Consider the following 26,415-nt stretch of genomic DNA (forward strand, 5'->3'; position numbering starts at 1 on the left):
ATGTTGGTGTAGTAGGGCACTTACACTGAAGAGAGGAAGGCTGTAGTGTAGACACTGACATAAGGAGGTCAACATAAACTGCCTTATGTCAACCTAGCAGTGTAGTGTAGACCAGCCCATAGTCAAGTGTATTTCCACTTGCAGCAAAGCCAACACTAACATTCTGAATATGATTTATTGGTGTGTGTTTACTGAAGACATTGGGAATTTTTCTAATCTCAGGTGCTCCTGATTTATATCTGGCTTTATCAGTATAAGTCAGAAATATGGGAGATCAGAATCAGGCTCAATGTTCTCTAGCAAAGAGGTAGCATAAATAGCAAAAGCTACTGCTACAAAATTTACCCTTGCTTTACTGAGCACAAAAATAAGTAGTCAGGGTGCAACTTCCACTGACTTCAATGGGAAACTAACTTCTGAGGGCAAAATCTAGGTCCTAGGGTCATAATGTACATGGATTTCTAAGCAGAGTGATCCACTAAACTCAACAGGAAGTTTTGTTTAGAAAATGATGGCATGATATGGCCCACAGTGTTTCAGTTAAAATTACTTCAAAACAGCTTTAGTTATCTTCTTTTTTTTAAAGAATAATTTTCTAATATATTGTATCAGTCATAAAATGTATCCAATTTTCAACTGCCTGTCCCATGGGCAAAATGTTCAACTACATAAATAGCAAAAGAGATGAAAAAAATCTGTAAAATTAAAAAATAATAATTCAAGTTCGAGGGGAACAACTACAATTCTTATAAATATGCACCATATTTTAAAATTAATTTGTTCTTCAATTACAGTCAGGCAAATGAATGCATTGAAGCATACTGTCTCTAGATGATCATGTCACTGAGATTGTCATATCAGCATAGTCTATCAGTGCCTAAATTATCATTAACCCCAAAAGTCTTAAGTAAAAACCTATAAAAATAACGAAGAACCATCAACATTTTATAAACATTTCTAAATAAATACTTGTGTATATACTGGAGCGTAGCAGTAGAACCCTGATCGTTACTATAATCAGGTTATAATAATCATGAGAAATTATAGCAGGATTGGAAAATTAGTCTTATTCCTACTCATTCAGGACTACATTAATTTCACATCTTCACATAAAGCCATTGCATAAAAAACCACACAAGATGGCTGGCTAACATTGTAGAAGTTCTAATACATGGTTTATACTATGAATTTAAATGGCCTTAATCAGCATTGCAGCTCTTATTTTTCTTGTTTTTTAAAAAATATTTCTAAAAGAAAGATTCCCAATAGCATTTACTCACAATGAAATGTATTCCTGTCAGTATTTGATATAAATGTATACTTTCAGAGTATATCTCCCTGCAAAACAAAACAAGCAAACTTTGATATTTAAGTATTAGAATGAGGGGATATAAATCATAGAAAAAAGGAAGGTAAACTTTAAATAAACCTGCAGAATTAAGGTAAACATTAAAAATTTTCCTTCTAGACATATACACAACTCCTTTCAACAGGTTATTTTCATAAGAATGTTAAACAAAAGTGGTTTTGGCACTTCAGACAATGCAGTAGGTGGATTTTGTGCATGTGTGTTCTGGGGATCTTTCCCTTTACTAGCATGACATGGAAGACTTTAAAACAAGGCTCCAAAAGGCTTTAAAAATAAATGACATTTTTGTCTCTGAAATGATAAAGCAATAATCTCATTTACTGGAAAATGTTAGTGGTGTTGCAGCTACCTGTCATAAAATGCAAATATCTTCAAGCAGTTAATGATGTGATTCCTAATCCTACTATAGAATAAAGATAAACAGCTGTCTAATCTAGGTTTATACATTTCAGTGCATTCTTTGCAATTAATACTTTAATGCACACAAAAAGAAACTGTCAAAGCCTATAGAAAAATGTTTTGCCTAATACCTTCTGTTTCATGCAGATGTGTGCTGTACATGTAACAAAGACTTGTAAATATTATTGGAAAATGTTCCACTGTGCTATAGCATAAAATATTAGAAATGGCAGCATATTCCCCCACTATGGGGGCTGATCCTGCATTAGTTCCTCAGGCCAAACTCCCACTGAGATCAATAGGAGTTTAACCTGAAAAAGGGCAGCAGGAACTGACCCTATTTGTTAATTCTTAACTTTATTACTCCAGTGGATGCAAGTATTTTATGTTTTAGTTGTTGACAATTGGCCCAACTGAATCATCTAGTGACTGATCATTAAAGGTGTCTTTTATGCAGTAAACCTGTCCAAAAAGCCAGAGTTGCATCCACTATCGTTTGCTACTAGAGACATGTATTATTTTTGGTTGTACCAGATATGCAGTGAATTACATTTCTAGTTGTCGTCACCAAGCAGATACCAAGGCTCACTAGCGGGGAAAAATATCAAAAGCATCTTTGTTAATTGGTCCAGAAAGTAGAAGATATCATAATGTTCAGGAAATTTGTTTAGTGCTACATGCTTTTATAGCCTACCTCTCAGGAGGCTTTGGGAAAGAAAGAGAAAAATATAAAAACTTAATTACTTTTATTTTCAAAAAACAGCTTTGACATGAACCAGCATAAAATGATATTTTACACATAGTTCTGTCAATTTTAGAAAATGCATGCAGTGTCTGGGGTGTTTTAGAAAGAGTCTATGCTTAAAGACACCAGTGTGTTGTATAAAATGGTCAATTACAATAATTATTTCAATCATATTGGATCTAAGGCTTCAATGATAATGTAAGATATAAGGTCTAACTATATAAATGTATCCATTAAAAAAACCTAAAGAGTCAGTATGTGAAAAGCAGTGTTCATTAGAAGTAAGGCAGCAAAATCTCCAAAGACTTTATCATAGTTCTTTGAATTAAAAATGTCAGCTCTATAATTTTAGTGAGCAGACCTTCTCTGGTACTCTATTCTGTTTTTATTGCAAGCTGTATCTTTCAGAACCTTTGTTTTATAATTTACTGACATTTTGAAAAAAAATCTGCTTTTATCAAAAAAAATTAAATGATGTGGTTATAGAGGGTTCTTGTGTGATTCTGGAATTTTCATACATTCAAAGAGGGAGACTGAAAAATGTAATCTGAAGGTATTCAATTGTGTGGGAATGTAAATACAGTACATGCTGTACATGTGTTGTTGGAAGAATGGATCAATTTCCATTTGACAAGGCAGAACATTGAGAATGGGAGAAAAAGTATCATATCTCTACTGTTTGATAGTGGATTTTGTGATGATGAACCAAAGAAAGAACAGACATGTATTCTCACACTCTTCATTCCTGCTTGGCTTGTATTTGTTCATATTCTTACTAGTCTCTTCCATGTTGCTGAAGTTCATATCATCATTACTGACTGCAACAAAAGTATCAGTACTGACTAAACAAAAGAAAAAAAATTGCTGCAACGTATGTATCAGGAGAAAAAATTAAAAAAAATTCAAACAGGAAAGTACTTTGTAACTGCTGCATTAATTTGTGATATTTGGCACTGCAGATGGTTTACATTTGGTTAGTCTGAAAAAGCCATTCAGGAAAAGTGAATATACATTAAAATGTTTTTATTCTAACCTTGAGCGTAAATTTAGCTTCCAGAAAACAAATATTGTAGCTGATTTTTGGCTGATAGTGGTTAATTTTCTATTTCTTCAGCTGCACTTTTTTTTTTACAATTGTTTGCAACTTGTTCAAGTCGACTTTCCAGTCAGTTCACCCAAATTCCAACAAGAATTGGTTTATAAATTGGTTCCAACTGGAACTGGTCATTTGGAATTTCCAGAACAGGAAATTGTTTTATATGTGCCTTGATAAGTACCCTAAATTACAAACTGATGTGTTGAATATCTAACGAGGAAAAAAGGTACTGCTATAAATGCAAATGCTGTACTAAAAAAAAAATCCAATATGATTGGGCAAGCTAATTTCCTCCTAAACATCAGGGCATGGTGAATTTCTTTTTTTAAGCATCAAATGGCAGCAGCTTGTAACTACAGTAAAACCATGTTACACCTGCTAAATTAAGATGATTTGTTTTTCCTAGCTATGTTATGGCAAGTTGTCAGCTAATGAATACTATTTTTCCCCAGGTTCTTAAACTCAAAGCCTATGTCGTGAATCATGGCTATATCCTCCAGGCGATCCTCGGTTCCTATGGGGTTTGTAAGTGTCCTGGTAAGAGTCAGAGTACTCTTCTTCCACAAGGGGGTAATGATCTCGGCTGTGTTGGGAACTGGAAGACAAGCGGTTCCTGCTCTTCCGAGCCCTTTCATTGTGATAATTTTCATCAGAGGTCATTAGACTTCTTCGTTCAACTGGAGAGTTCTCAGTAGAGTGGTTGCTATGTCTCATACGCTGGCTCTAAAAATGTAAAGAATGTAAGGATTAATACAGATACAATTTTATTTCACCTCTTGTAAGTTAGTTGTGAGCCTCAGTTTGAGGTCCTTCAGAATCCATCCACGTTTGTAATTCCTTTTTAATACTAAAATTTATTTGCGATGGGAGATGGATGTGAGAATAGTCTGATTCCCAAAACTGATGAGACCAAACACAGCATAATACAATGTATTTTTATGATATTTTTATATGCAATCTTATAAAATTTTACAGAGCACTTTCAGTAAGAAGTAACTAGTAGATCGATTCAGAACACACTGCATTTATCAGTTCTTCTCCCCAATCATGAACATAACATTCATATTTCTATTTTGATTCCTTTTAGAAATTTGTGATGAATCCGTGTGTTTTGCAGAAACTTTCTGAAAAGGAGTTTTTGTTTTTTTCCAAAAGGTGCACCTCATTTAGCATTATTTAAAGATTTTTAAACTATGAGCTAATAGTGTATAACCAAATACTCTACAGAAAGGATAGCTGAAGTAGTTAGATGTTAAGTGATTTTTATAACTAAAACATAATAAATATTTCAAATAACTTGCACAGAAACTCCTTGACCAAACCATTTACCAAGTAGGGATTTGGCCTTTGTTGTCCTTACGTTTCCATAGTGATTGGTTAATATCTAACCATGTGTGGTCACAAGATCAAAATTAGTTCACATTATTGGCTCTAAACCGGTTCAATGAGAGAACAACATTCCATCCAATGTCATCAGACATGGTCCATTATTACCACGGTTATTCTCTCATGTCTCCGCACAACCATCTTTAACAGAAATTCAAAAGGTTGATCAAGCACCAACTTAGCTGACTCTTCTTTCTCTCAATTTGCACTCAATATCCTTTTTCTGATCCAAAGGCTAATAGTAAAATGCTACTAGTACCATATATACTCGATCATAAGCCGGTTCGTTTATAAGCCGACCCCCACACCCAACATGGATAAGTAAAAATGGAAAAATTTTATAACCCATTCATAAGCTGATCCTATAATTCAGGGGTCAGCAAACTTTGGCTCCCGGGCCACCAGGATAAGCCGCTGGGGGGCCGAGATGGTTTGTTTACCTCGAGTGTCCGCAGGCACGGAGGTAAACCTAAGTAAACAAAGTGTCCCAGCACGCCAGCTGCTTACCTGATGGGCCGGGACAACAATTGGTGGGGATATTTGGGGGGAGGAGAAGCTGGGAGTCAGGGGAGTAACCCCTGTAACCACCCCCCACGTGACCCCACCCCTAGCCCGGGACCCCCACACTCTCCCCATCCCATCCCTTCCCACCTTATCTGGGGAGGGACAGGGGAGGATGTCTCTCACCTGGCTGGAGCTGCTCCGGCAGTCTGGGCAGCGCGGCCGCAGCCTGCTCCGGTGGGCCAGACCGGGCAGCGTGACCGCAGCATGTTCCAGTGGGCTGGGCCGGGCGGCACAGCCGCAGTGTGCTCTGGCGGGCCAGGCAGCGTGCCCACAGCCTGCTCTGGGGGGCAGGGCCGAGCGGTACAGCTGCAGCCTGCCAGCCCTGGAGCTGCAGCTGCTTCGGAGGCTTGGGGGAGAGTAGCATGGCCAGAAGTGGAGAGATTCTGGCCCTGACCTTCCCGTCTGGCTCTGCTGGCTGTGCTGCCCTCCTTGCTCCCTCTGTTTGGGGTGGGGGCTGTGTCCCACCTCTCCCTCTCTATACCCGTTCATAAGTCGACCCCCATCCTCTGGTGCTTCCCTTTCTTACTAAAAAAATTCAACTTACGAACAAGTATATACAGTATGTTTGTATTCTTATGATCTGAGATTTGTATCTATACAGATTCTACTGTATGGTCCTCTCAACTCAGAATTTTTCTCTATTCTACGTAATCTTTCTGGTATAGTTCTACTTTTCACCTCTATGACCTAATCTGTTATAATTCTATAATTCATAGCCAAGTATTACATTATCCCAAATATTTTTGTCATTCCATGTTGTTTCAAAATATCTATTATGGCAAGGTCCTCCTCCATTGCCAAGCTCATAGTTTTTATTTTTGTTTAATATGTCTTTTTATTTTTGATTACTATGTCTTCTTATTTAACAACGTGGTCTAACAGCTACAACATCTCTGCAAATGCAACTTGTCCCTCCCTCAGTTAATTTGTAATATATGCTCTTTCCTTTACTGCAGTGTTTCCCAAACTTGAGATGCCGCTTGTGTAGGGAAAGCCCCTGGCAGGCCGGGCCGGTTTGTTTACCTGCCCCATCCGCAGGAGCCGTGATCAGCGGAACCTGCGGACGGGGCAGGTAAACAAACCGGCCTGGCCCGCCAGGGGCTTTCCCTACACAAGTGGCGTCCCAAGTTTGGGAAACACTGCTTTACTGGATACAGAGATATCTTTGTATTACTGGCTTGATTTTGTGGTTATTTTGATCTCAATCTCTTCACTTCTGGGTGTGGAACATATTTAATGTGAGTTAATATTTGTAGGTGTTGTACAAAAGATAACCTCTTATCTCATAATGTAAGACCGTATCATAACCCATATCTGGCCTCACTTGAACTGCTGGGTTCAAAACTGGGTCCTGCAGAGATAAAAACATTGAGCTTCCACCACTTGAGCCAAAGGACTTAAGTCTATTAGCTGGAACTTGCAGACTTCAGCCTTGTATGCGGACCAGCCACTAGAGGGTGACAAATCTCTACACACTCAATGTGGGTTGCAACTGCATACGGTTAATATGCTCAATTTGAATTTTACATATTTCTAAGTTGCATTGCACCTTGCATCTTGAGCTTCAGAAGGGCAAGTTTATATATACCGGTATATAAAATATTAACAAGTAAATTAAGTATATGCAATGAAACATAATTAAACTTGTGTGTGCACTCTTCACTTTAGTTTCTCCTGGACTTGAGTGCATAAATGTACACCTATACTGCATTAACATAGGGTTTTGGCATTCAATTTCCTAGTAATTTAAAGGTAGTATAGCTGATAAAGAAAAGGAAAAACGTCATAAGGGCTTAAAGTACTGTAGTAAATACTTAATGTAGCATAAGCACCTATGCTAGTTTAATTCCTAAAGTCTGTATAAGTACTTCAATCACCTTATGGTGTCAAACACTTAAACTGATGTAATTCTTCAGATGGCAAATGTCTTGAAAGTGGTGTAAGACTTAATCACTTAAGATAATGTAAGTCCTTAATGTGATACAACTATGTCAACCCAACTTTCTAAATGGTTTAAAACACTTAAGTGGCATTGTGAACCAAATCCTGCAATCTTTACTCAGGCATAATAAACTCAGTGGGTATTAAGGGACAATGCATAGACCTTCTGCTGGCCCCCTGCATAGGGGTAATTTTCATCTTCAGTGTAAGTTTCCCCTATGTAAGTGGAGCAACATGTCACAGTCACTATCAGTGCCTACTGAGTAGGGGGAAACAAATACCAGAAAAAAATGCGGTGGATAGCCATAATTCTTTAAATGGAATTGCTTTGGCCATGCCCACAGTCCTTTTGGGTTTGCTTAGGTGAACATTCAAGAGATGGCATTTTACTGATATGAATGGATGGCAAATTGAAATGTTACAGTTAAGTGAACTTGGAAACAATATTTTACAATTGTGCATGTGATTACTAATCCCAGAAGTGCTAGTGCACTCATCCAATCAGGGAAAATAATACCACACAATTTATTGGGCCTAACAGAATCAAGCTACCTGGTGAAAAATACGATTACCAAAAACTGTCTATCTGCAGTCAACTGTGCAATTAATCCAGAGTAATTTTTATATATTTATTGAATAAATTTAAATAATCAATCAATTTGAATGTTGAATCACTTTATTCAGAAATTACGATCTGCCTCCAAATATTCCATGAGCAGAACAGAGGTTAAATTTTTCAGGTGAATTATGCATTACAAATTATTTGCTCAGCTCTATTGCTGACACATATTAACAAGTGCACATTCCTCAAAAGTCACACACACATGCAGAACTCTTTCTGAAACTTTCAGAATTAATGAAAAAAATGTTCACTGAATTCCCTCCCGGTCTTGCATCTTCAAACATTCATAACTGTTATTTCAAAAACATTTTTTTCAAACTTAGTAAAGCACGTACTTCTCATTAAGGACTATTTACATGCCACGTTTGAAGTTTCAAAGTTCGCCGTTTTTGAGCTATCCCTGTGGAAAAAAATGGTCAGAATTTTTTTTTCAATGGGAAAAAATGTATTTTATTCACACTCAATGAACTCAAACAGATGAAAGGGATTTTGCTGAAGCTTTATCTTGGGCCAAGCAAGGAAAATTTTGGCCCAAAAGATGAATGTTGTGAAAAGTTATGAGCATGTGAAAATGGGATTATATCAGAATAAGATCTGCAACCTTAACTATAGTATTTCTTACCAGCATAACATATTTTACATGCTTATTTTCAGTCTGAAAGACTCTTAATTCTAATGGCACTTTCTCACATAAAAAGATGCAATTTTGTTACATAGCTAAAATAGCTTTTGACAGAGTGCCATTTATCTCAGTTTATTCCTCATGCCAAAAGGAGTTATGGGTATTATATTCCCCATTAAAACAAAACTAGTCCGAACACCAGTGCACTCCATTAATAAAATGTTTCTCTGTTGAATAAGTGGGTCTATTTTGCTTTCTTGCTGTTGGCACTTACCAAACAGCAAATAGTAATTAATGAAACAAATACTGGATACAGTTTATAAAACATATTATTCTGTTTTCCTATAATGAATAAAACTGACTTGTACTGGTGACTGGGGGCCAAGATGCATATTCATACCTGTAATCCGGAGATTGCAGTAGGGTATGGTGAAAGCGCAGTCGATCCTAGGTTTCTTCCAAGAAGAGGAGTCATAGGTGTGCTACTGGTGGTATGTGTAGCACGCCAGTATGCCTCTAGGTATTCTGCCAAATGTTCACACGCATCCTCAAGCTGATTTTCATCCAAAATGACATCAAACATTTCCTGTTCACAGCAAGAAAATGCTAGTTCAGTATTTTTTTATGCAGCAAAAGAGGGACACGCAAATAACCATAGGTTCATAGAAACGTTGTACTGCATCAGACCTCAATAGGCCATCTAGTCTAGTCCTCTGCACTCAAGGCAGGACTACATAATAACTAGACCATCCCTGACAGGTGATTGTCCAACCTGTTCTTAAAAATCTCCAATAACGGAGATTCCACAACCTCCCCAGGTAATTTGCTCCAGTGCTTAACTACCCTTACAGTTAGGAAGTTTTTCTTAATGTCTAGCCTAAATCTCCCTTGTTGCAATTTAAGCCCAATACGTCTTGTCCAGTCCTCAACAGTTAAGAAGAACAATTTACCACCCTCCTCTTTATAACAACATTTTATGTACTTGATAACTGTTATTTCCCCCCTTCCCCGTCTTCTCTTCTCCAGACCAAGCAAACTCAGCTTTTTCAATCTTTTCTCAGAGGTCATGTTTTCTAGACCTTTAATCATTTTTGTTGTTCTCCTCTGGACTTTCTCCAATTTGTCAATATCTTTCCCAAAGGTTGCTGCCCAGAATTGGACACAATACTCCAACAGAGGCCTCATCAGTGCTGAGCAGAGTAGAATAATTACTTCTCATTTCTAGCTTACAATGCCCCTGCTAATATATCCCAGAATATTAACTTTTTTTGCAATAGTATTCCATTGTTGGTTCATATTTCGTTTGTGATCCACTATAACCCTCAGATCCTTTTCTGCAGTATTTCTTCCTTGGCAGTCACTTCCCATCCTGTATTAGTGCAATTGATTATTCTTTCATAAGCATTTGTCCTTATTGACTTTCATTTCATCGTATTTATTTCAGCCCATTTCTCCAGTTTGTCAAGATCATTTTGAATTCTAATTCTAGTTCTGAGCTCGGGGGCTGACTCAGATCTCTCTGATAAACAAAATCCTGATTCTGAACTCAGATCCGGAATTGAACTGTGCAGCTGAAGAACATCTCTGTTCTAGATCATACAATTTACAGTTATATTAGCAATGGCATTTCTACTTAGCATAACTGCTAAAGTTCAAGACACACAGCTGTTCAAACATTCACAGCTGGGAATTCTATCTACAGCACCTACATATGATGTTTATGCATTGTCTTAACTGCCTTCATTTATATCTATCTGTCGAAATGGCCAGGTGCCTGTTCTTAAATTGGTGAGGTCTTACAAGTATGATTTCTTTTTTTTCCCCACCAGGAACTCATTCATTGGTGACATTACTTAAGCACCAGAACAAATACCTCAATACACTACCTCAGACCTGCTGACACTTATATGCCACACAAAGTATATCTATTGTTGAACACCAAAGGAATGTAGAAGCAAGTGCAAGTGCATCCGAAGAAGTGGGTATTCACCCACAAAAGCTCATGCTGCGAAACGTCTGTTAGTCTATAAGGTGCCACAGGATTCTTTGCTGCTTCTACAGAACCAGACTAACACGGCTACCCCTCTGATACAAAGGAATGTAGGACACAGAGCTCCTGTGACTTTATGGCTGCCAACAGGGCAGTTTATATGCAGCTAATGTTTTCATATTCTATCAGCAATGGAAGTGGTTTAGAGAGCTGTACTAGATGAGTGGATTTTTATGAATTGCAAGACAGGCATAATAAAATAAATGCCCGTTTTCTGAAGAAAAAACATATTTTCATGAATATTCACAAATTTAGTTCATTGAGAAAATTCAGCATTTTCAGCAGTGAAGTTTTGCACCTGTGTTTTTCCCCTTCACTCTCAATTCAATGGGGAAAATATACCATGGAACTATAGCAGCAATAAAATAAGGACTGCGTGGTGCAGGTATTGTAGTGATTGGTACAGTAAAAATACACACACAAAACCACATAATATTCTGCTCCCCCATCCCTTATACACACACATATATCTAAATAGACATGTAACTCCACAATATATGTGAAGCGGACGTCCATATGGTAAACTGTTTCATCTGATGTCTGCTCACTAATCCACTAAAACAACATTATAAATGTTCCAAAGTCAAGCACTTAAAAGTTAGGAAATGCCAGAATTAAGATTATCTGTACATGCAAGCCAAAAGCACACAGCACTTTTGAAAATAATATGAACATGCAATGTGGTATTTGGACTGTATTGTCTGTGTTTACTACAGGGTCAACTTTGAGACAGGCTGATTTGAGGAGGTTAAGTAATTTCCATGAAAAGGAAGTTACTCACCTTGTGCAGTAACGATGGTTCTTTCAGATGTATGTTCCTATGGGTGCTCCATTGTAGTTGTATCTGCGCCTCTGATCGGAGATTTTGGGTAGCAATGTCTGTTCAGCCTGCACATGCGCTCTCCCTCCCTCCTGGTCTGCCTTGATGCTATCTAACACTGCGCGGGCAAACCCCTCTCAGTTCCCTCTCTATCCCAGAGCCTCTTATGGAGAACTCCAAAGTAGAGGGGAGAAGGGCGGGTTGTGAAGCATCCATAGGGACACACATCTCAAAGAACCATCATGACTGCCCAAGGTGAGTAACTTCCTCTTCTTCTTCTTCTTCTTCGAGTAGTGTCCTTATGTGTGTTCCACTGTAGGTGACTCCTGAGCAGTATCCCCCATGGAGGGCCGGGGCTTTGGAATGGACTATGTTACTACAGAGAGCACTGTGGAGCTGAAGATGGCATCAGAGGCCAAATCTCCAGTGATTGCATAATGTTCTGCAAAAGTGTTGGAAGGAGGCCAAGTCACTGCTCTGCAGATTTCTGAGATAGGGACATCTTTAAGGAATGTGACTGAGACAGAAATGGACCTCATGGAGTGCATGTGGATTTTGGATGGAGGCAACAGGTTGCACCTTTGATACTAGAGATTAATGCAACCCAAGACCCATTTGGATAGTCTAAGCCGATATCATGGAGCCTTTGGATCTTTCTGTGAATGAAAGGAAGAATTCAGGGGACTTCCTGAAGTCCTTAGTCCTGTCCAAGTAGAATACTAGTGCTCTTCTAACATCTAGCATATGCAGAATTGCCTCCCTGCTATCACAATGTGTTTTTTGGGAAAACCCAGGACAATGGATCTCTTGATTCATATGGAAAGTAGAGGCAACTTTAGGGAGAAACTTGGGATGCAGCCTCAGAGTTACTTTGTCTTTTTAAAAGATCGTGTATGGTGGGTGTGCCATTAGGGCCACTAATTCTCCTATGTGCCTAGCTGAAGTGATGGTAATTAGAAATGCTGTCTTCATGGACAGGTGTAAGAGATAGCAAGTTGCCATGGGCTCAAAGGGAGATCTAATCAAAGCTCTGAGAACTGGGTTAAGATCCCAGATTGGAGTGGGTGATCTCACATGCAGGAAGAGATTCCCAATGCCCTTAAGGAATCTATACATCAGCAGGTGTAGATTATCTAGATCAATAGAATATCCATCTGCTTGATAGTGGAAAGCTGTTATGGCCGCAAGACGTACCTTAAGGGAGCTGAGTGAGAGTTTTGACCTCTTGAGGTCTAAAATGTAGTTTAAAATTAGAGGGAGGGAAGATGAGGTTGGGTCTGTGTGTTTAGAATGACACCAAACTTGGGATCATTTCAATTTTGTAGGTCAGTACATTGAGTGGTTGACTTTTGGTTGTGCAGCAACACGTCTTTCACCTCGTCAGAGCACTCTGCCGCTAAGTCTTGGAACCAAGAAGGAGCCAACCCTGGAGGTGGAAGACCTGCATGTTGGGATGAAGCATCAGCCTGTCACTTTGAGAGAGCAGGTGGGGAATGGGCCAAAGAGGAATTGGAGGACATATTGCCATCTGTGTCAGGTAAGGGAACCAGACTTGTCTTGGCCAGGAGAGAACACTCAGAATAACTCATTTTGTCTCATCAAATTTTCAACATGACCTTGGATAGAAAAGGAAACAGGGGAAAGGCATACAAGAGGTTCTTGTCCCATGCAAGGATGAGGGTGTCTCCCAGTGAATGTTTCCCCAGGCTGGCTCTGGAGCAATAACAATATTTCTTGTTCCAGTAAGTAGCAAAGAGCTCTGCAGTCAGGGTTCCTCAAAGGGCGAATATGTCTCAAAGCACCTCTGAGTTCAGTTCCCATTTGTGGTGGTGAGAAAAGTTCTGAGATATTCGGCTGTCACATTCTGTATCCCTGGTAGATAGACAGCTGAGATGAGTTTGAGTGCGTCCATGCAGAAAGAGGGAGATCAGGCACCTCCCTGGCAATTTATGTAAAACATACACTTCATATTGTCTGTCATGACCTTTGAGTGGGTATTCTTGATGAAACGCAGAAAGCATGCACAAGCATTCCTGATGGCCCTTAGCTCCAAAAGATTGATATGGAGGGTCACTTCTATGGAAGACCACTTGCCTTGAACCTTGCAATCATGCAGGTGAGCTCCACAGCCCATTAGGGAGGCATCCATCGTTAGAGTCGGTGTCAGTGGCGGTTGCACGAATGGAACACTTGCTCAGACACTTGATGGGTCTTTCCATCAGTCCAAAGAGTGCTTTACTGCAGAAGGCAGTGATAACAGTTTAGTTAGTCTGTTTCTGTTTGGGGAATAGACAGAAGTGAGCCATATCTGAAGACACCTCATGAACATGCGGGTGTTTGGCCTGACAAAGATGCATGCTGCCATATGACCTAGCAGCTGCAGGGAGTTCCTGGCTGATGTTTCAGAACTGGCCTGGACTGTCTCTATGAGACTTGTAAGGGTGGTGAGCCTGTGTAGCATAAGAAATGCTTTGCTCGTACTGTATTGAGGTCGGCGCTGATAAATTCCAGTCGCTGTACGGGGCTCAGTGTCAATTTCTGTAAGGTGGGCTGTTAAACCCTATTGTGCAAATGTGCGCGTGGTCATCTGGATGGCTCGTACAGCGTCCTGAAACAAGGGAGCTCTAAGGAGTCAGACGTCTAGGTGTGGGTAGATCACAATGCCCAAGGGTCACAGGTGTGCCGCTATCATGGAGAGAACCTTGGTGAATTCCTGCATGCGTACAGGAGGCTGAATGGGAGGACCCTTTACTGATAATGGTCCTGCCCAAAGGCAAACTGTAGGAATCTCCTGAGCAACGGTCATATTGAGATGTGGAAGTATGCATCTTTTAGGTCGAGGGCCGAAAACCAATCTCCTTACTCTAGAAATGGAATAATGTCAGCTAGCGTGAACATAAGAACAGCCATACTGGATCAGACCAAATGTCCATTCAGCCCAGTATCCTGTCTACCAACAGTGGCCAATGCCAGGTGCCCCAGAGGGAGTGAACCTAATAGGTAATGATCAAGTGATCTCTCTTCTACCATCCATCTCCACCCTCTGACAAACAGAGTCTAGGGACACCATTCCTTACCCATCCAGGCTAATAGCCATTAATGGACTTAATCTCCATGAATTTATCTAGTTCTCTGTTAAACTCTGTTATAGTCCTAGCCTTCACAACCTCCTCAGGCAAGGAGTTCCACAGGTTGACTGTGTGCCATGTAAAGAAGAACTTCCTTTTATTTGTTTTAAACCTGCTGCCCATTAATTTAATTTGGTGACTCCTAGTTCTTATATTATGGGAACAAGTAAATAACTTTTCCTTTTTCACTTTCTCCACAACACTCATGATTTTATATACCTCTCATATCCCCCCTTAGTCTCTTCTTTTCCAAGCTGAAAAGTCCTAGCCTCTTTAATCTCTCCTCATATGGAACCCGTTCCAAACCCCTAATCATTTTAATTGCCCTTCTCTGAACCTTATCTAATGCCAATATTTTTTTTTGAGATGAGGAGACCACATCTGTATGCAGTATTCAAGATGTGGGCATACCATGGATTTATATAAGGGCAATAAGATATTCTCCACCTTATTCTCTATCCCTTTTTTAATGATTCCTAACATCCTGTTTGCTTTTTTGACTCCGCTGCACACTGCATGGACGTTTTCAGAGAACTATCCACGATGACTCCAAGTTCTCTTTCCTGATTAGTTGTAGCTAAATTAGCCCCCATCATATTGTATGCATAGTTGGGGTTATTTGTTCCAATGTGCATTACTTTACATTTATCCACATTAAATTTCATTTGCCATTTTGTTGCCCAATCACTTAGTTTTGTGAGATCTTTTTGAAGTTCTTCACAGTCTGCTTTGGTCTTAACTATCTTGAGCAGTTTAGTATTATCTGCAAACTTTGCCACCTCACTGTTTACCCCTTTCTCCAGATCATTTATACATAAGTTGAATAGGATTGGTCCTAGGACTGACCCTTGGGGAACATCACTAGTTACCCCTCTCCATTCTGAAAATTTACCATTTATTCCTATCCTTTGTCCCCTGTCTTTTAACCAATTCTCAATCCATGAAAGGATCTTCCCTCTTATCCCCTGACAACTTGATTTACATAAGAGCCTATGGTGAGGGACTTTGTCAAAGACTTTCTGGAAATCTAAGTACTCTATGTCCACTGGATCCCCCTTGCCCATGTTTGTTGACCCCTTCAAAGAATTCTAATAGATTCGTAAAACATGATTTCCCTTTACAGAAACCATGTTGACTTTTGCCCAACAATTTATGTTCTTCTATGTGTCTGACAATTTTATTCTTTACTATTGTTTCAACTAATTTGCCTGGTACTGACGTTAGATTTACTGGTCTGTAATTGCCAGGATCACCATCTTGAACTTCTGCGCTTTCACATATTTGTTTAATGCCCTTATATCGATAATAGACCTCCAACCTCCCTTTGTCTTGGAGATCAGGAAATAATGGGAGTAAAACCCCTTGCCCCTGAGTTGCGCCTGGACTGGTTCCATGGCCCCTAGGCACAACAGATCTATTTCCTGGCAAAGTAGGTTCTTGTGAGAAGGGTCCCTGAAGAGGGACAAGGAAGTAGGGTGGGAATGGGAGAGAGGCATGAATTGAATGGTGTAACCCTTCAAAATAATCTAGGAGGAAGTGTGCAGAATATCCATCAGCTTTTGATTTGTATCTGGCACCTCCTGAAGGGGAATCTGCAGCTCATCAGCCTTCCGAGAGACACTAGACCCCTGCAAAATATGGGATCTGTATGTCAAACAATATGGGCATTGGGAGAGGAAGAGCATGGGTGTGGGGGGGTACCCAAAGGGGCCCTTACCACAATCAGGGGGCATCTTGATGGAATTGAGGAGGACCATTTTACTGTGATGCCGGGCCATGATGAGAGGCCAGGGAAATGACATCCTCCTGGTCACTGTCAGACTTGTCACTGAGTAATGGTGGTGCTGACCAGGGTATTGGTAGTACATGGCCTGATGCCTAGGGTGATTCCGGGCACCAGGATGTGTTCAGAACTAGGGCCCCAGTACGGAGTAACGGGATTGACGTTCTTTCCCAGCCATGAGATCTCTAGGGTACTGGAACTCTTGCGTCACTGTCTGCTCAGGCAGTACCGCAGAGGAGTATCCGTGGTACATTGTTGGTACTGATGGTTGTGAAGGTGCAGAGTATTCCCTAAACAGGAGCTTTGTCGCACCCAGTACTGATGGTTTTTTTGGTGTTGCTCCTTTAGAAGTGGTACAGTATTTGTCCTCAGGACAGTACTGCTGCCTCAGAGCCTGAGCCCCTCGCGTCTCAGCAGTACTGCAGAACTCATAGCGGAGGCACCCTGATGCATCTTGGTACTGCACTTTGGAGCTGCTGATACTGAGGTCGCTGCACTGGAGTAACCCCTCTGGCTGGCCAGTGACTCAGTTTGGGGGCTTGGAGCTTTTTTTCTCGAGCCTTCATGGTGGTGAAATCTGCTAGTCTTTTCCGCGACTCTATCTCCTTTGAAGTTGAAGCCTCCGGGGACGATCTCAGGTTGGCACCGGAGTTCCTTGGAGGCTGAAGTGCCTTCTCCATAAGGAGGAGGTTTAACTTAAGTTCCTGGTTCTCATGAGACCTCGACTTTAGCTTGTGGCAGAGGGAGCACTTCTGAGGAATATAGGACTCTATCAGGCACCAGATACAATGAGTGTGTCTGTCTGTTACAAGAACAGACTCCTGACAAGAGAGGCAACTCTTGAGACTGGGGGAAACGGACAAGCCCGGAGGGGGAGGGGGGGGCGCTATCATCCTCTCGCAGTGAGGAATGCTGCAGAAAGTTCTTCTTTCCTCTTTTTTTTTTTTTAAACTGAAAGAACGTAGATAATCTTTTATATGGGGGTTGAGGGGGAGGAATCCCCCTAACCAAGGTGGGAAATGCAAAATAAATTTATTTTTCTTTTCTTTTCTTTTTATCCCAACAGGTAAAAAGGAAACACTAACTATTAAGGAGAACAAAAGAAACTACTACTTATGCTAATGACACAGATAAGGAAGGGACAACTGCTTGCTCCACTGGAGGCCAAAGGTGGTAGAGAAGGAACTGATGGGGGTTCACCCGCGCAGTGCCAGATAGCCTTGAGGCAGACCATGAGGGAGGGAAAGCGCATGTGAGGGCTGAATGGACACTGCTCCTAAAATCTCCGAATAGAGGCACGGATATACCTACAATAGAGCACTCCTAGGAACACTAATTGAAAAACTACTGCTCTGTTCCAGGCAAGATGGAGCCTATAGATTTTAAGCTCCTTGGGCAGGCACCCTCTCTCCCAATTTGTAGGGTGCAGAGCACAATATCATGAATAATACAATAGTAATTCAGACATCTCCAAAAATGTGGAGGAGAGAAAGTAGTTAATGTACCTGAGCAATGTATTTCCACAATAGCATGTGAAATACTAGAATATTTGGACTGAGAACATGATTTTATTAAGCTAAAATTACATGAGAACAACTACGAAACCAGCTCACATTTAAATGTAGTTGGAGAAAACAGTAGGAACAGAACATTACTGTTTCCTTTGTGACAATAAATTACAGTAGAACGCTAGTAGCTATAACTCTGAGTCTCTTAGAATTCACCACCACAATAAAGTAGACTCTCTTTCCATATCTAACGGATTCCTAAATAAGGTGAGGTTGGCAAATAATTCCCATTAATGGGAATTTTGTTTAGCCAGGGAAGAACAGACCCCCAGGAGCCTGATTCATCCACCCTTATACAAACTGAAATTCACTCCTATGTAAAGGCCAGCACACAGTCTATGCATAACTTACGTCCCATTTAACCCTTAATTTGATGTGAGTCTCAATGTCAGTAAGAGTGGCAGAATCAGGTCCTAAATGAGCAACTGTCTATGAAATATATCTCTCTATTGCTGACCAGTATATATTCAGTAAGAAAACAGTTAAATATTCTAAATAAGTAGAAGAGTAAAGCAGAAATGACACAAATTACTTAGTACCAGAATTCAACACTGAATTCCTTTAATTCTTCAGTATGATGAGGTGGAAGCTGAAGAAAATGTAAAACTGATCTACAAAAAAGCAATCAAATCTGGAACAAAACCTTATTTTACTTTAATTATTTTAATAAATGTCATCAAAAAGCCACTTTTTGGGGTTTGATTTTGCCACCCTACTCATGCTGAGTAGCAAAATGATCCCACTGATGTAATCAAAAGTGTCACAATCTGAATCCTAATATAGTGCAATTTCTCCATGAATTGAAAAATCAGATAGGAAAACTGTACATTACAAAAGGAATCACTCAAGTTTTTACTGTATCAAGCCATTTTACTCCTGATTAACTTTGATCGTGCACAAGAGAGAGAGAGAGAGAGAGAGAGAATAAGCAAAAAATGACCCTGTGGGAAAAGGCAGGGGATTAAAACAGTTTCCCTCTGATTCTACTTGTAATGTATTTTCCATTAAGATCATCATCTTTACTTTAGAGCTTTTTATGGATACACAGATTCATAGATTCCAATGCCAGAGGGGACCACTCTGATCATCTAATCTGACCTCCTCCATAAACAGGCTCTTGAAAAAAAATCCCAAGGCCTTTTTTCACTTGGCGCTTGTGTGTGTGTGTGTGTGTGTGTGTGTGTGTGTGTGTGTGTGTGTGTGTGTGTCACTTAGGTATTTCTACTTGACATACAGCAATGCTAGGCTGAGTTGATCAGATTTAATGCAGGCAGGAGATGCAGGGTACATTACAAATTCAAAGTTATACAGAAATCCTCTTCCATTATATACATTTTCACATTCCAGTGTATTTACTACACATTGCATTACCATTTTGTGATTAGCTTGGTCACTTTGCAGGAACCATTCTCTGCATAGCATACACTGTCCATGCACAACTTACTTTTACCTCATCTTATGTTTTAGCTTCATCTTATCCATTATCATCTTGTCCATTGTAAATTGTTCCCTGGATGTTCTTCCTTATCTTCGCTAGCACAGACATTTTGTTTCCAGTCTGCTGATCCATTTACCAACCTAATCCTGTCTCCCAAAAAATGACACCTCGCCCATGTCCAATTGCTTATGTCAAGTCAGGCCTACACTAGCTATAGAACTTCCCCAAAATAATTTCCAGAGCAGATCTTTTAGACAAACATCCAATCTTGATTTTAAAATTATCAGTGGCAGAATCTGTCATGGCCCTTGGTATATTGTTCCAACGGTTAATTTCTCTCACCATCAAAAATTTACACCTTATTTCCTGTCTGAATTTGTGTAGCTTCAATTTCCAGCCATTGGATCCTGGTATACCTTTCTCTTCTAAACTGAAGAGCACATTATTAAATATTTGTTCCCTCTAGATTATTATAAATTTTAATCATGTCACCTCTTAACCTTCTCGTTGTTAAGATAAATAGATTGACCTCCTTGAGTATCACTATAAGGCATGCTTTCTTTAATCATTCTCATGGCTCTTCTCTGAACTGTCTCCAATTTATCAACATCCTTGTTGAATTGTGGGAACCAGAACTGGCACAGTATTCCAGCAGCAGTTGCACCAGTGCCAACTATAGAGATCAAATAACCTCTTTACTCCTACTGGAGATTCCCCTGTTAATGGAGCTAGGCTGTTCTCAGTGGTGGCAGATGACAGAACAAGGAGCAATGATCTCAAGTTGCAGTGGGGGAGGCCTAGGTTAGATATTAGGAAAAACTATTTCACTAGGAGAGTGGTGAAGCACTGGAATGGGTTACCTGGGGAGGTGGTGGAATCTCCATCCTTAGAGGTTTTTAAGGTCTGGCTTGACAAAGCCCTGGCTGGGATGATTTAGTTGGGGTTGATCCTGCTTTGAGCCGGGGGTTGAACTAGATGACCTCCTGAGGTCTCTTCCAACTCTAATCTTCTAAGATTCTATGCCCTATAGGATCACATTTGGTTTTTTGGCCAAGATAGCACACTGGAGTTCAGCTGATTATCCTCCATGACTCCCAAATCTTTTTCAGAGTCACTGTTTCCCAGGATAGAGTCCCACAATCTTGCAAGTATGAGCTACATTCTTTGTTCCTAGATGTATAAATTTACATTTAGTCATATTACAAACATGTATCATTTGCTTACACCCAGTTTACCAAGCAATCCAGGTTGCTCTGAAACAGTGATCTGTCTCCTTCATTATTCACCACTCCTCCAAGTTTTATGTCATCTGCAAATTTTTATCAGTGATAATTGTATATTTTCTTCCAGGTCACTGATAAAAAGCACAGTAGAGATAGTATCTATGTTGTTAACAGCTCAATTCACTATCAATTTCTTAAGCAGTATGTATTATTGCAGTGTTCTCTATCCTTTGGACAAAACCTCATGCGTAAAGATTTCCCAGTTGCTTTCCTTGAACCAAGGAAGAAATTGCCTCTCCTCAGCTTTATCTATTTAGAATTCCTATCTAGGATAACTAGTATTTTCACTTCCTTATGTTTACTATGTTACCATTGTCCAGCCACACAGGAAGGAGGACAAGAGGCAATGGATGTGGTATAGTTAGGGCTGCAATTTTATTTACCTAAAATATCTGGGAGTACCTGGCAATAAATTGTACAGTGCAGATCATCATTATTTCCTTCATCACATTCACCTATTTAGGAGGCAGCTGTGAGCCATCCCTCTTCCCAACCTGGTCCCAGCCAGCCCGTTGCTGGGACCTCACCATCCTCCCTTCACATAAAGGTTATGGGGGCTGAAAAGGAAGAAGGGTTGGCTTCCTGCACCCCACTCTCTAGCTTCCTTCAGGGATACTGGTAGACCCAGAGGGAATGAACTCCACAGATGGAACTGTAAGGGTGGAGAATTACTGGAAGGTGACGGGGAACTTGATATCTTACATTTCCTGGCTAGCTGGTGCTGGGTTACACTTAATTGTACTGCTGCACTTTAGTTATGATGGGGTATTATTTCCAATGAATTTTAAGTTATGTCAAAAGCATCTAGAGCACACACAGATGCACCCTTTTTGAGCACTTGTATAAATCCAAAAATGAAATAAACTGTATTTGACTAGCATATTTTAACTACATTCTTGGTACAGTTCCTGTTTCATTAAGCCATGTAAAGTAACTGCTACTGCTTAATGAATTCTGCAGTGCTAGGTATTCTTAGCACAGCATGAGCAGCATCAGTGAAAAATTAATGAGCAATTGATAATGAAAGCAGTTAGATATTCCAGAAAAGACAAGTATTTTTATAATGTCTAGATGTACAGTACTAATCAGTTTCATAACAACGACTCTCAGCACCGTGCAAATTAGAAATGTGATTTTTGATGGCTTTCAGATATATCCAAATACACTAAACATTTCATGCCCAATACATAAAGATGGGAATATGCAAATATTCTTCTTGCTAGAATTTGAGCTGTGAAATATACTGCATAGATTATAATGTAAAAGATATACAATATTGTACAGGGTTATGATAAGAACCTTCCATATTAGCAATATACTTTCACTTAATTTAATCATTGCTTAATTTACTCCTCCTGTGAAATTTAACCAAAACCTCAGCAATCAAATAGAGCTAGATTGTGAGACCCTTACTTACGCACGAGTGACCCCACAGCTCCAAGTAATTGCCTAGCAATGTGGGAAAGGATTTAACAAGGTAGCCCATCCTTTGTATTAAAAATAACACAGCCTCCACCCTTTTAATCTAATTGCTTGGGCCAGATATAATTGGCTAGTTTGGTCTCTGACTAGAAAAGTTGCCACTGATTTAAGGAAAACCAACATTCTGAATGAGACAGAATAGAATGCAGGCCCAATTTTCCTCATTTTATCTGTCCAACTATAGTAACACCAATGGGAGCTGTGTTTGCATAGCCAAAAGTAGAATATGGCCTTTAAACTGTATTCACCATGGGCCAGATTCTGCCCTCCCGTACAAATAGCCATCTCCTTAGCAGTGGTGTAAATCAGGGGTAATTTCAATGAAGTAAAAACTGTGTGAAATTTGAGTGAGACTGACTGACTTCAGTGGGAAGCTGGCGTGCGTCTCTGTGGATGGAATTTGGCTCCTGGGAACTACAAGTCCAAATCTTGAGATTTACACTCAGTCCTTGCTCAGGCAAGGTCTCACTGAGTGTCAGTGGGAGTTTGTCTAAATAAAATCTCAGGATGTGGAATAAAAGCTGAGTTATATCAGATGTTGTGGATATTATAAAGTGCTATTATGTGCTAGGTAAGATGTGGCATGCACCCTGCAGATGCGGGCCATTTCTTTCACTCAAACTCACTCACTTCAGTCCAATTGGTAGGAAAAGACTTAGCTAAAATAAGAGGAAGGCATTGCATAAATGAGTGCATGAATGAAATATGCACAGGCTCAGTGCTTATTTTGTGCCAGGGCTTGCCAGGGCTGATCCCCGGCACCTCGAGCCTTGGCAGTTCATAGCCCCGGCACCTCTGGGCTTGCCACTTCAGTTAAGAATGTAAAAAAATTGCTTGAGCCCTGGCATCTCTTTGATTACAAATTAAGCCCTGCACAGGCTGCTCTTTTCAAATAGAGAAATAAACAATTTTTCCAATGTGAAGAATGTGATGGTGAACGCTACAGATAGTGTACATGCAAGCAGTAATGACAGCCCTGAGTAAACACCATGGACCAAATTCAGATGCAATGTGAATAGGTCAGACTCCCTATAACTCCATTTACACCCAGTCTGAATTAGGCCTGATATATCTTTTTGGTTATTACTGCTCCAGGACTTATATAATATTTTGTTTTAGTGAATGTGTTCTGAACAGCATCCATAGAAATATCCTTTTTCTTCCCTTCATTGGAACAACATGATTCAATGAAAAATTACTCGAGACAAACATAATACAGTGGACTCCCCAATATAAATTTGAGATGACTTGAACAACTTTCAGTTCTGCTCAGAGTGGAACACAAGCAGGGTGACAAAGGAGAGAACACTAGATCCTACTGTTACTGTAACCAGAGATGCTTACAGTATGTCATTGCCATGAAAAGGGAGGGGTTGGGACAGAATGGATTCTTTGCTCTAAGATGATCATCATCACCTATCCTTTTCTAAGATGGCACGGGACAAAAGGCCCCTTCCTGAGAAGAATGGGCCAGTTTATGACAATACATGCCGCTCTCCAACCAAGTGCAGTTAAGGAATTACATGTCCACATTTGTTTGGTTGCCCTCTCTTTCTATCCTCAATGAAAGTTCTATAACTAAGAACAAGAAACAATGTTTATATTGCAGGGAGCACTGGTTGGGTTAAATCGGGAGTAGGAGTACTAGACTGAGGACGAGGGTGCGGTGCCCTGCCTCCAGCATACCAACACAAAGGGCACGCATCTATCTCCATGCTGGGGAAGGTGGCTGTTTTATGCTGCAGGCAGTGCTGAGCATTACTGCAGCAGGGGCATTACTCAGCAGGGGAGGGGCTATGCCTCATATCCTCACATGCTAGGATGACTGTGCTAAGGGGAGTCCTTGCTACAGCTTTTTGAAGCTGTAGCAAGATTTGCTATGCACCAGTGTTCCACACAGCATTTGAGGCAGTATACCTTTCATAACAGGTTCCCTCTTTGCTCACTATAAAATGTGCTGACAATGCTCATAACTTCAGTGAGAGTCTCACAATATTTGGTGTTTGCATTTTTCTTAAAGCTCCAGTTCCCAGAATTATGGAATTAAGGGAGAATCTCAGCTTTCATATAAAAACAAACAAAATAAAAGGAATTTTCTGTTCCTCACAGCTGCAGAGAAAAGCTTGAAAGTGTGAACACTCAAAAACCAGAGGACAAAAGAAATGACTTGACATGATTTTAAGCAGGGCCGGTACAAGGAAGTTTCACGCCCTAGGCGAAACTTCCACCTTGAGCCACCTCCCCCCCAGCTAACCCTGCCCACCGCCCCCCGCCCCCCCCCCCGTGGCAGCTAACCAAGCCCACTCATCTCCCCACACCCACGGCAGGTAACCCCACCTGCCACAGCAGCTAACCCACCCCCACACCCGGGGAGCCCCCCCTCGCAGCAGCTACCCCCCCTTGGAAGCCCCCCATCCACGGCTGCTAACCCAGCCCGGGGAGCCCCCCCAGAGGAAGCTAACTCCGCCCCCCTCCGCTACCAGTGGGTGCTCTAGAAAAACCTAAGATAGATTTCCCAATGAGACCCCATGATGTGACGTGGACTGTTTTGTCTTACCATGCTCATTCTCATGCATAGACCTTGGGTTGTCATACAGACAAGTTACCATCTGTGTGCATTTCAACAGAAAGGTTTGTCCTGCAACAAAACCCTGGGCTGAGTTTCAAAAGTCTAAACAATTTTAGCTGCTTTTCCACATACACCTTTATGCCCTCGCCATATAAAACTACCCCATCAGCTTGCCTAAACATCTGGGGCAGCTTGCAGGCCTGCTAAATGCAGGACTCCGCATCAATTAAAATGGCTAATCATGATCCCAAGAAGATGGCTTGCGATAATTGTCTAGCTCCACTGGGCCAACTGGAATGTTTCAACAGATGATCTTTTGAGAGCGCTCCTTGCTGAAGTGCCAGAAACTCAATCTTAAAATGCAGGTTATTTTAGGGCCCCAGACAGGCTGCTACTTTGAGTATAAAAAGTGACTGAATAGTAATTACTTTTTTTTTTTCTTTAGCTGGTCTAGGACTGGAGGGCTGTGAGCATCACCAAAGTCAACTGACAAAATGTGAATTCAATTATATCAATGATAAACACAGTAGAAATGTACAAAACTCCAGTTCAATGATCTGGAGTTTTATTCTTGTTGGGTTTTTCTGTACTTACTGGTGGACATTGTGCAAGTTTATCAGCTGCCACCAACTGAACATTTAAGTGTTTACTTTGTGACTTTCCTCTGGATTTAATCAGTCGCTGCAAAACCTGGGAGAGGAAAAGAGGAAAACATGAGTGTAAGAGTCAAACATCCCCAGATACAAGAGATCTAAATGCCAATGACAGGGTTAACCAATGTAATAAGCTCTTATTTGTATTACATTTAATATAATGGACCAAATTTTGTCATCAGACAGATGCAAATTCTTCAATTTACTTCACTGGGATTTGTGCATGTTTATCTCAGCATAGGATTCGACCCATAGCATATTTTCCAAATGCAGTTTAAAGTGTGATTTTGCTTTGTTCTGGTTCTAAGTACAAGGTTATTTTGAACAAATATAAATTTTCTGTTTTCCAATGCTCCCTGAAAATTATGCAGTTGCACCAGTTTGATTATAGCATAACTATAATAGTATATTATGCTATGCAATACTGATATTATGGTGACAGTCTGCTCAGAAGTATATTTTGACAGAGAAGGGTTTTTAACACCCACAGGTCATATTACCTCATTTTTTCCTGCAGTCTGCTCATTAATAGAATTATGGGGCGGAAGAAATTAGGAATTCTAAATTATTTATCTATACATTATAAAAGGAAATTATAGTATCAAACACCCTGCTCACAAGCCTTTGGGTGAAAGACTTCAGAAAGAAAAGTGTGTCCTTGACCTTTGTGCTTTTGATCCTCCCCCCACTCACTTTGCCAAATAACTTTCCATTCAATAGAATGGGTGTAGCTAGTACAACCAGCACCACATCAGGAAAATTCAATAGCAGTCATCAGGGAATATGCAAATTATGTATACTGAGTTTACACTAAGAACTTTATATTATAAGTGCACTAAGGGGTGCAGTTAAAACTTAAATTATACTGTTTCCTTATAGAATGTGCGCCAGATCCCC

General features: G+C 40.3%; 1 protein-coding gene across 3 annotated transcripts in view; it reads right to left on the bottom strand.

Annotated features, from left to right (window-relative positions):
• Positions 1-3,610: 3,610 nt before the first annotated feature.
• The window catches only part of CACNB4 (calcium voltage-gated channel auxiliary subunit beta 4), a 193,526-nt gene continuing 170,721 nt past the window's right edge, over positions 3,611-26,415 (bottom strand). Inside the window, exons 12-15 of one of the 3 annotated variants that reach the window (XR_006572226.1) lie at positions 25,460-25,555; positions 9,145-9,330; positions 8,458-8,522; positions 4,245-4,332 (exon numbers count right to left, since the gene is read on the bottom strand). Coding sequence is in view for 2 of the 3 variants with exons in the window: in XM_044978521.1 (XP_044834456.1) it covers positions 4,072-4,332; positions 9,145-9,330; positions 25,460-25,555 (543 nt within the window). In the remaining variant the exon portion in view is untranslated. Of the gene's footprint in view, positions 4,333-8,387; positions 8,523-9,144; positions 9,331-25,459; positions 25,556-26,415 lie in introns of those variants that run through there. The other 2 variants (XM_044978521.1, XM_044978522.1) reach the window with 2 other exon arrangements.

Source organism: Mauremys mutica, chromosome 10 (assembly GCF_020497125.1).
Source record: "Mauremys mutica isolate MM-2020 ecotype Southern chromosome 10, ASM2049712v1, whole genome shotgun sequence".
Classification (NCBI taxonomy): domain Eukaryota; kingdom Metazoa; phylum Chordata; order Testudines; family Geoemydidae; genus Mauremys; species Mauremys mutica.